Genomic DNA, 12127 nt, shown 5'->3' with positions numbered 1-12127 from the left:
CGTGCGTTACAAATTCTCACATTCACGTGACTACGTAACAATTGCGTGCACCCAACCCCCTACGTGGATACAAGGGTTTCTACGTGAACGTGAACAGAAAGTTAAACAGGATATAGAAAAAAAGATCATTTTATTATCCTGAATCTCGTTAGAATAAGAATGCGCGTAAACGCGTAATGGTAAAGATAAATAAATTTTTATACTAATATTTATACTTATTGTCAATGCAATATAGATTAAAAGACAGAAAAAATGTGTATCTTTCGTGAATAAATTTAACGCAGAAAGAAATGTTGGCACGAGCACAATTATCAAGGAAATTTTTATTGCTCTCGCACGTGAATATGAAGCGTGTAACTGTATATCACACTGAAAAATAACAAATGATAATAAATTGCTCGATACTGTGAAATGAAAAACATCAGTTTGCTTTCAGGCCATGGCAATAAAACATTTCGGGTAATCCGCGTACGAGTAAAATATATAGAAAAATATTGGAACGTAAATAGAGTACGCGAAAACACTTCGCGATTCCATCACATTGTATGAATCCCATGAAAATCATTACTGCTACATTATTTTCTATATATCCGACCTATAGGGGACAATCATTTTCTCGGATTTTGAATGCTAATCTTTACTTATCGTTGCGCACAGGTACTCTGGTTTGGCGACTGAATTCGGGAGATTTGCCGACCGCAGAAAAGTTTTCACGTTGCTTACTTTCAATTTTACAATACAGCTTTTTACCGCAGACCGCTACCCGCTTAAAGAAACTTCCACTGTCTTTATCCTTGTTTTCTCTTCCCTTTCTTTCCCCTTGTCTTTTCGTCTTTCTTTCTCACATGCATTGTAGCTGGGGACATCATCTCTGCATCTGACATCCCTCGTGCCGAGAGTTTTTGCGACGCGATGCGAGGCGAGGCGAGGAATAAGAGATTTCTAGGGGATAAAATCCGTGGGAGGGTCGAAAGTTTCGGGGGTCACTTCTTTCGCATGTCAACCCATGGATTTCGATTTATTTAAGACTATACCGAACTAATCCCGGCTACGCTTTTAAAATTCTCTCCATGCGATGTATCCGTAAAGAGAGAGAGCGAAAGATCACCAATTTTTCTCATATATTGATGCGTGTTTTTGTTAAATGTTTATGACAGATAACATAACTGCCCTAACAGCACAAGATATCGAATGAATATTGTGATATTTTACAAATATACGCACGATATCACGATATTGTGCGAATGTTCGTACCATATCTAGAATATTCTAGAATATTCCTACGATATCTTGTTCTGTTAGGGTGATTACATCACTAATTTATCATATCTCAATCTTAAAATGGTAAAAACTTTTTTTTTTAGAATATATTTGCCAGATTGCTATACGATCAAAAAGAAAAAAGGAATTCTCGTTTCTACCTAGATAATTCTACCTACCTATTTTTGCACACAAAAAATTTTTAACACATGTCTTTTACATTTGAAGATTAAAAAAAAATAAAGTCTTTCAAATTGGAACAACAATGTAAGATAAAAGAACGTCACGTAGATGTTATTTTCCGAGCTACGTATGTAATTCCATGACAAAGCGTGTCGTGCTAACTACTTGTTGCGGTCAGAATTGTTGCAACGGTGTTAACTAATCCCCGCTGATATTTTTCGCAGCGCGACGGCAAAGTCGCGGCCGAGAAACTTTTACGAGTGGGATGAGTTTGCGACAATTGCGGGACTCGAATGGAAGGAGCCGAGAGACAAGAGGAGACTTTGCAAAAGTTTCGAGTTGGTTCTTCGTCGCCGATATACTTCTCCAAGTTGATAGAATTCGATTCCGGGCAGGATGGCTAGCTCTCTTAATGCATGCTGTTTCCGGGATCGCGTTACCATCGACAGTTAGGCGACAAAAATCCAACTGTACGAGATTCGATGATTTCGAGCAGAACTTGAACTGCTTCGAAAATCTGCCAGCATTTATCGGAAAGGTCTTTTATTCTTATCAGATTTTCAAAAGCATCATTTATAGTCAAGATTCGACAGATATTTAAATAGTTGCGCAAAGTTTTGCCTGTTGCTTCTCGTATGTTTCTGAAGTCTTTAATAATTTTATTCTCGAGTAACCGCGAGAATTTTAAACTAGTTTCATTTTCTATTTCTAGAAATCTTAACGCATTTATGATAATATATCAGTAGCCAAGCATCATGTACGAATAGGTGCACTTACAAATTTCACAATTTTATGAGCATGAATGGAAAATGTACTAAAGTCAGAGATGTTTGGTGACAAGACGGCGTTACGCGATACGTATAAAATCTATTCACTTTCCTTTCACGAGATCGAGCGAAATAAGCACTATTCTGAAACGCCAATGCATCAAAGACAGTGATATTGGAAACAAAAGTAAACTATTTTTCTCGTCTGTTTCCGTCTATATAGGGTGTATATTTCATCAATCAAGATCATATAAAAATATTTCTTGTTAAAATTTATATAACGATTCAACTTAATAAGCTTGAGTCAATAATCTAAGACTATGAAATTAATTCGAAATACATGAATATTATTTCTCACAACGATAAAATAATCATAATAATAACAATAATGAACAGTTGGTAAAATGATAATAGTGGCAATAATTAATAGTTACCTAAGATGAATTTACCTTTTTCCGAATAATTTAAAACGTAACATTTTTATTTTGGAGATTTCTATATTTCAATATCTCTACCAAAAAGAAGATTCAAATATTATATGAAAACTCGAGACACCCTATATATGACTCGACGTGTTCCATCGAGACGGTTCTACGAGTTTTCACTGACTTCTGGTACCCATTCTTCGTCCTTTACTCGTTTTTTCTCAGTGTTTTTTCTCTTTTCCCTTGGCACAACGAGCCAACCCTCTTCGGCCACTTCCGTCGATGTAACTGGTTGAAGCTAAAACGATCAACGCTTTCTCAGGTTTTGGCAATGATAACAATGAGAGAGAATAGGATAGATTCCGTTTCAATACAAATTTACAGTAAAATTTTGCGACGTAATCGTATGATCTCGATTACGTGAAAGAAAATAAAGAGATCAATTATAAGAAAAAGAAGAATTTTAAGTAAATATTATATAAATATTTATTTTTTTATTTCAATTTTTCTTTATGTATAGAAGCACGAATAACAAACATTTTTTATTTGACGAAGAAAATGACTTTGCTTTACACTAAGAAATTTACGAGAAATACACTTTACTTTCCGTTCTGAAACTTTCTATTCCAAGTTCAATAGAAGCTACTATAAATTAGACTTTATGTTTCCACGTTCTCTCAACAAAATGAATGTGGGAACTTATATATAAAATAAAATAAAGAGGAAAATGTGCAAATCTACAGTAATAAAATTCCGATAATAAAATCTAAAACTAAACAACGATTTCTCTTTGAAAAATGATATAAACTCGGAGATTATGTATAATATATACCTTTATATCATCATTTTTTCATTTCCTGCATCTAAATTCATGTCGCGTAAAGATAAATTTTAAAAAGTATGAAATACTGGAATTACTTATGGTAGAGAAAGATATTTAAGGTAGTTAAAACATATATCTTACATTCAAACGTATCTCATTATCTCTCTCATATACCTTCATAGTTTCGGTTTAACGGGATAAGAAACCATTTAAACGCATTTTATTTAGACGCGTATTTCCAACGATAAATTCAATTACGTGTGAAAGCGCCTAAAATTTTAAAACTACTGTGTCAGATTTTCATTTAATCACGTATCAGGCATTTAAAAAAGAAAGTTCTGTACAGTTGCTCTCTCTCTCGCCAACTCGGCGATTAGCGGATCCCAATTTCTAGCGAAATTGTTTAGCGGAGCGTTTTAATCGAGCATCGCCAAGAGAACTTTCAATACCATAAAAATTTATCTCGAAGACGGCCGGCGCGAGAGAGTAGGTCGGAGAGAATAGGTTGGGGATGGAAAGGGTAATTGGTCGATGCAATTCTTACGTAAGTTTGACTATCGCTCCGTACAAATTCCTGTTCGCATGCCGTGGAATGAAAATTATAATCCGCGAGCTCGGCTACGCCGGATTTACATTCTCCCTTAACCGCGGTAGCAAGATTTTCGCTTAAAATTCCGAGCATGTTTACCAAGGATCGTTTGTTCGCAGTTTGTGAACGATATTATTTTCTACAAATATTAACATCCTCTCTTTTTCTTTTCTTACCCCCCTCTCTCTCTCTTTTCTCTCTTTTCCTCCCCTTTCTTTCTTTATATATGTATATATAATTTTGAGCGTGTACCTTCTTACTCGATAACATAATCTTCAAATCGTATTCGCGTTCTTGAAAAGTCAGTTCTGGAAAATTAAACGGCAATGTACTACCGGATGTTTAACTCTTTATTGGATCATGTTTTCCCGAGGCAACAAATAACTGCGAGTCAAGTTTTATCGCCAAAGAAACAAATAAGAGATGCGTAATAAATAAAATTTAATAGAGAAGAAATATAGGTGAATGTAAATATAGATATTTCAACGGTAAACTTAATATATATGTATAATAGTTCTATTTGAAACCCAAGTCAGATATATTAAAATAGAAAAATATGTTCGTTTAACGTGTGGTTATAAGGAATTCTTGGACAAAGAATTTCCTGTCCTTTCTTTGAAGAATTCTACACGAAAAAAATGGTTTTGCTGAAATGTCTAAAAATTTAGTCAGTTACAGATCTGAAAATACTTTCATTAAACTATCAAAATAATTATATAGGACGCTCGAGCTGGTTGCTACGATGTCAAAATTTTTTACAACATTGCTCATTATGCTTGAACATCCTTCATAATTTTGATGATCCAACAAAATTATTTTTAGATCTATATCCAGCTAAATTTTTAGACACTTCAGCAAAATCATGTACCACGTTACATTGTTTTTACACATAAAGATTTGGTATGTAATATCGCATTGCATTACTATCAATTATTACTTAGTTGCCACATAATTTTCACTCGCAAACGTTTTGATTTTTCAATTCGAAAGCACAGCCATCGACTCTACACCTTTCACAAGGGATCATTCCGTACACGTTTTCTCTCACGGGCGGGATAGGCGATGCGGTGGATACGTAGTGAAATCGAAGGCCCCGCTAACGAGATCCGCGCGTGGTCGATGAAGAAAGTAAGCGGAAGATCGAACCGCACAGGAAAGGTTGGGAAGTCGCTAAATGAGAGTAAGCGCGAGGAAGACTCGCGGAACGAACGAGCGCGAGAATGGGGTGGTTTAAAGGCGAGCCACGTAGCTTCGAGGGATGGGTCTCGTACCAGCGCGCGGAACAGGGATGGAGGCGGAGGATTGCAACGGTCAGCAGAATCAGAATGCTTAGAACCCCATATAACGGCCCCACTCGAGCGAGTTGAAACCATCCCTACGTACAGCGCTGTTCAATGATGGTGGTCGAAGGAGCGCCGGTCACTATAAAAGCGGACTTAACGTCAATGTTACGATAACGGTAACGTAAATTGCGGATAAATGCAGCAATGATGCTCAACCGAAGTGTTTTCTGTGATTTTCACGTCGGCTTTCGTTTCATTTCGAAGAAAAGGAAAACATTATTGCTTTTTAAGCATCATTATTTGATTTTGAATCTGAAAGTCTTAATTAAATAAATAAATTTATTAACTTCAAGCTTACATTTCAGCCGAGAAGTGGACTTGGTTTACATAGAATCTGTTCTCACTCATCCTTCCATTCACTCGCCGCTTGTACAGTTCTTGTCTTAGGTTAATCTTACTTTTACTCTTCTACCTATCTTTGCCACAGCCTCTCATATATTTCCTCTATATCTTATATTCTGCGTCCTCCCTACTCCGTTTATCTATTGCCTTTTGTATTACTTGTATCTATTCTCGCCTATTCCATTACTAATTCTATGACTTAGAGATCACAGCCTCTTTACATTTTCCTTACTTTATATAATTATACACTTATTATACAATTATACAATTACTTTATATTAAAGTTATTACCTATTTCTTCTGTCTCAATCCTTCTGAAAGTCTTAATTTAAAATATTTAAAAAATATTGTAAGATAAAAATTGCATGAAGTGGATGTGGTGAGACGTTTAGTGCTAAAGACTTACTCGTAGCGCGTAAAAGTTTACAATAAATTCACCCTTGCTGATGAAATTCATGACAATACGAGAGATTATATGGTATTGTAGTAAATTACATCGGCTCTAATTATTTACAACACGCGACTCAAATTACGCAAATATGCTACAGATAGGATAGCATCCTTTTTGGATAACACTATACCTCCTCAGTCAGGATATGTTGGTGAACGATTACATCGTTACACACATGCACGTAATGATCTTACGAAGTTAGTAGGGCTGTCTGCAAGAGTTTGCACGGACTTCTGTTCCGCGGGTACTTGCTCCTCAAGATCTAAGCGTCGTCTTTGTCAGTTCGTATTTGGGCGACCGCGTTCGATCGAATACGCTAGTCAGGGCCACGTCGATAATTAGACCGTGTCGGACATAAAGAAACCACTCCTTGCCGCAATCGCCGCTCCTCTGTTGCCCTTTCTCTCTTCTCTTTTTGAGAATTTATGCCGATAGAAGCGACAAACTCGAGCTAATACGGAAATTAAGGTCGCGCATCGAATATTTTAATAATCTTTACATTTTCCGAATAACGCTCTTCTCTCGAACATAAGAAATATATTTACGGAACATTTCCGAGGCACGGAAATTTTTTAAGTGCACCTACTGAAAATTCTTGAAATTCGTTTCCTCTTCAGAGAAGTCTGCGGCTCGCAAGTCACAATAATTCCACGCATCGCGGTGAATCAGGACGCGCCGGCAAGAAAGCGAATTAAACGTTGTTCTTCTCCCCTTTATGCACAGCTAAACCGTATTCTTACTCCAACAGCGTGTAAGTCGATTCGCGGTTACCGCAAGAAAATTCCACCCTTCGTCGGTTTATTCTAGCGAAATGGAATAACCGCCTCCCCCCATCCCCGACAGAGAGAAAGAGAGGAGCTTGGGGAGGGAAAAGGAGCGCAGTATGCGCGGTATGCCGCCGCTGCAAGAAACACTCGCAAGTATTAAACTGCATAGCTGCCGGCTGCACGTTCGTAAGTGGTCGCATTACAGAGACAGTGGGTACCGACGAATGTTACGAACCTGCGTCGGATAGTTTTGGCGCCAGCTCCTCCTGCGCATTCTGCCGCCCGAAACCCGCGAAGGTCGAAGTCGGAATTACATTCCACCTTCACTTTTCGTAGGAAGGTCGACTGTAACAATTTCAACAAAATTCTGAAGAACTCCCGGCAAAGTCGTATTTAGATTATGATATTCCGCGTGTCCCGCCGGAATATTCGCCGTTCCTTCGCATTCCTTGCGCACGAAGCAGCTCTCGGAGCCACGAAGTATCAGTAATGCGGACTTTGAATTTGAAAAATTGATTCTAAACTCGCGTCGACGAACGCAGGATTAGCGAAATTAGAACCGAGTGTACCGAGATATTCTCTGTGTCCGCGCGAATGTTACGAGCGGAATCGCTGTATCCGTTTAACGAGCATCCGGCGTCGTGCAGTGTCGCCTTTACGAGTGGAGCGATTCGAAATATTCGGTTTCTCGAGCGATGAGCAGGCGCGGCTCCAGAAATCCGCCGCAAATTTCGTCGGCGTTTACATCCACCGTGGTCATTCCGTTTCCGGGAGGAAACTTTGCGAATCCGGCTAATCCTATTAGCGAGGACACCAAGCGCTTGCCTGGGTTAAACGAGCGAGGCGAGCGGGAGACGGAGCTCGTTTCTGCGACCGCTGCTGGTGGAAACCTGCTCGCGTAGTATAACGCGCGCGGCTCGGCTTTTCCGATCGTGAACGCGGCTAGTATCTCTCGGGAACCTCCTCCGTGGCGAGGACTTGCGGAATTACCAGTTGCGAATCGAGGAACTGAGCAACAATGCCACACAATCGCGTCGAGCATTCGAAATTATCAGTGTCGAAATTATCACACAGGCACAATAATTCTTACATCGTCAAATTTAATACGTTAATTTGTTACGTTTCAAATTTTAAATAAGAGGTATATTTGAAAGAAATTATAATAATATCGTAACACGTCAATAAACCAATTAAGATTACAACCGCAAAATTAAAAACTAAAAACTCAAAGAAAGAGAAAGATAAAATCTTTTTATCGTTGAAAATGAAAGTTATTAAATTGATATAAGAATACAGTAAAAGGGAGTCGCTCTATAATAAAATTATATTATTATCTTCCTTGACTGGAGATTCTCTGTCGTATAGAAAGATTTATTTGCGCGTTATAAAGTTAGGCTCTCTTTTTCCCTCCCGATCGCACAACTGGCGATTCGCCGTTGTATCGAAAACGGTGGCGTTATATCGAGGAATACATCCGGTATTATTCATCGGCGCCGGTATCCGCCGCGCCGTCGCGCGTTGATCCCTCTGAATATACGTTATCCGCTTTTATCTCCTCGCGCGGCCATACCGCATATCCCACCGCGCGGTCCATACTTCTGTGCGATCGTCCATGCTCATCCCGCAGCCGCATCACGCTCGGCAGTTTTAGCACGCGTATCCGACGCAGGATGCGCGTGCAAACGTTACACGCGTCCGCGCGAAGCGGCCAAACATACATCCCGTGAAGCGCAGTCGGAAAGAGGAAGGATGTGAGGGGATGGTAAAGCATGCAATTTTCACGCTTTAGCATTTCCCGGCGCAATTACTTTTTGAGAATGACGAGCGTCCTCCTGACGTCCCGAGTTCCGAGTGATTGACAGCGAGGAATATCGCGTAAAAAATGAAAGGGAAAAGGTGAGAAAAGCGAACGGTGGAACGCGGTCGTAACGTAGCTGATGAAAACGAGTTAAAATCCACCGGAATAACCGGCAGCCTTTCGCGATTCGCCACGCTCATTGTTCATCATGGCGATCGCTCGTGAGTTTAAATCTACGAGCGGTTTAATTAGAGCGTATTCCACGGGGAAAAATATCATTTTTGTTTTATCGTAAACGGACGATATGCAAGTTTAAATAAATATAAAACTTTAGAAAATAATTTGGGTAAAATTTAGCCAATTTAAAATGGATTACATTTTATTGATAAACTTTTATGTACTGGTGAGTTTGAGATATATAATTTTTTATATTATACACAACTCGCAAAAGTGTATTATTTTTTAACAGCGTTAATTTTGAAATAAAAAATTTTCATGTGAAAATAATTTTCGTGTTATAAGCTGTATTTAAAATTGGCCGAGATCGCATAGAAATTGAATGCTTAAAACGGATTGCATTTATACGCGTACCAATCTGTCATCTGTTATTGATTTTCACAGTTGAGGTAATATCAATTTATGTACATAGATATTACATAAATTAATTAATCTTTTTTATTAAAAATGGAAATAACTGATTAATTAATTTCTTTTAAAGAATTATTAAATTTTAAACTAAATCTAAATTTAAAGATTAAAATTTATCTTTATTTTAATGAAATTAATTTATTACCTTTTTTTTAAATGTTCCTTTGCGTTCAGAAGAATTAAAAATGTATGATTTTAATAAATCAAATAAAAGAAATAATAGCAATGTTCACGATTTAATTTCACTTTTTTGATTTATTAAAACCATACAGTTTCATTCTACGGAACGACAAAATTTTAAAAGAGTAATAATAGATTAATCTACACAATTATTCTTTTGCGTAAAATATACATTTTATTCTTCTAATAAATTAAATTTAATATGCGATAATAATGTACGTTGAAATTAACTTTAAATACGAGGAACAGTATTCCATTTCTATTCTGTAGCGTTAAATATTCTGTAGCGTAAATAATAATAGCGACAAAAAATACCTGGCAAAAATACATAGTAAAGTTTTCCCTTTTTTGCGACATACAACGTACGTAACAACCGTGGTTTATAAAACAGAGTAAAGTTTATTATTTAAAATGTACTAATCTTCTTTAAAAATCCTTGATTATTTATCTCACGTGATAACAACTAATTAATTAAAATTGGCTTGAAATACAAAGAACAAAATATTTAGCGTATTATTTTAGAATATTTTCCCAATAATGTACGTTATTCAAATAATTAACAAACATTAAATCGCGTAATTGATCAAATCCTCATATTATTTTTATAACGTATTAAATATTTTGTGGCGAACTGGCTGACATACAGTTTTGATATTTGCGGAGTTTCGTGCACAGTATTCGGTGACTATATTTCCTTAGAGAAAATATAGGATGAACCTGAAAATTTTAGGACTTTGTTTATATATGTTTCCAAACCAGTTTGTGACTGTCAGGAGTCTACGCATTGTGATGCTACGAATTTTTTTTGCAGTCACTTATTTATTCAATTTTATAAACGTTTATACTTAAACAAGATATTTTTCTTCGGAAATTATATAATTATCATATTAGATGTTTATTTAAAAAGAGAATAAAAATTTTTTACGCGCAACATTAATTATTACGTACGCTATTATAATTTGGATTTTATATTTGTTGCAGATCAACGTAATTAGTCCAACTCTACTGCAACTCCCTGTGCATCGTATTGGTGAGCAAAATTATTTTTTATTTTAATTTGAAACAATAGATCTGTGAAAAAAAACATAATACCAGATATAGATAAGATGTATTTATGAATGTATACCAAGTTGAAAGATATGCATAAATATAATATCTCACAGATCTATCGGCTTTAAAATGGATGAGTTAACACAGATTAATGACATATTTAATCCTGGAAATGTGTTTAATCATACATTGATTTAATATGTTCACGCAAAAGTATATGAATACGCATACATTTGTACATAGAAAGATCACAGAATAGAGCTCAATATTTGACGCAATACTTATTAACACTTTGATGTTTGACATTTCGATATACGTTAAAATACGAATTACGTGATATATTAGTCGTTTGAAATTTATAGGACATGAAAAAAATAAATCGAAAGAGGAAATATTTTATTTAGAATAAGCTCGGTAAAAAGCGATAAACAACAGTGGAATAATATTCGGAAAAGAAAAATTGCATTTATTTTAATAATGGTTCTTGCACTTTTTGCCGAACCCTTTTATATCAAGGTTTTAAAAAATTGAAAGGCGATTATATAATCAATAACATTATTTGAACGATTTTCTTCTGTGTGAGATGCGTTATAATTGATTAAATTTTCAAATTTAGTGAACTTATCATAAGTAGTGGAAACTACATTAAAAGACCAAGAATAAATAATGAATAAAACGCGCGCGCGGATAATTAGTGTATTGACATTTCTAGAAGATAAAGCTTTTATTTAAGTTTCTTTTCACAACGCTCATCTTTCATAATAACATGAAGAGAAAGACCGAATAATGAGATTTTTATATACGTTTATACACATTTATAGATATAATAGAAATAAATTGATATAAAACACGTGAAAAAATTGGTAAAATATTATAGACGTATTACACTTTGTTTTCCATTTTTTTCTTTTTCCAAATATTACTTTAATAGAATTTAATGTGTGCATATAACACGTTTCTCTCTTCCAGGCTTAAATATTATATAAATACGTGCTCACAAAAGAGAAAAATAATTTTTAGAAACTTTTTTAATGTATAAATATTACATAAATATAAATAAGAGAAGAACAAGGAATATTCCACGTATTGCATTTAATTGACTATTTTATTAAAAACAAAATGTGCTAATGGTTATATAGAATATTTATTTTACACATGTCTTTTTATATGTTTATAAAGGTTTTAAATACATATATATATCTTCTAATATATTTTATCTTGATCTTATATAACTCATCCAACTATATTTATTGATAATTTGATTACTGGCTTATATTTGATCACTGACTTGTATTTGCATATTATAATGTTTAATGGCGCGTTAATTTCAAGAATAACTGATTATTAATAACGTATAGAATATTTATAAATATATGAAATAAATAGACAAAATTAACTGACCTTTAAAAATCAATAAGGCCTAAGCTGTAAAAAAATAAATAATAGATCGGTACCCATGCAAGTGTAGTGAATCTAAACGCACGCGCGCGAATCCTATATT

At 35.5% G+C, this 12127-nt stretch overlaps 2 protein-coding genes across 11 annotated transcripts in view; one reads left to right on the top strand and one right to left on the bottom strand.

Annotated features, from left to right (window-relative positions):
* Positions 1-12127, top strand: part of LOC105197815 — a 232580-nt gene that overhangs the window by 124858 nt on the left and 95595 nt on the right. For all 9 annotated transcript variants that reach the window (XR_003268332.2, XM_039454620.1, XM_039454621.1 and 6 more), the window contains one exon: positions 10558-10606. Coding sequence is in view for 8 of the 9 variants with exons in the window: in XM_039454620.1 (XP_039310554.1) it covers positions 10558-10606 (49 nt within the window). In the remaining variant the exon portion in view is untranslated. The remainder of the gene's footprint in view (positions 1-10557; positions 10607-12127) is intronic.
* Positions 1-12127, bottom strand: part of LOC105197814 (lachesin) — a 129584-nt gene that overhangs the window by 80807 nt on the left and 36650 nt on the right. The gene's annotated exons all lie outside the window — the stretch shown is intronic.

The sequence above is a fragment of the Solenopsis invicta genome, chromosome 10 (genome assembly GCF_016802725.1).
Source record: "Solenopsis invicta isolate M01_SB chromosome 10, UNIL_Sinv_3.0, whole genome shotgun sequence".
NCBI classification, from domain to species: domain Eukaryota; kingdom Metazoa; phylum Arthropoda; class Insecta; order Hymenoptera; family Formicidae; genus Solenopsis; species Solenopsis invicta.
Note: the sequence above shows the minus strand (reverse complement) of the source record. Positions and strands in the feature narration are given on the sequence as shown.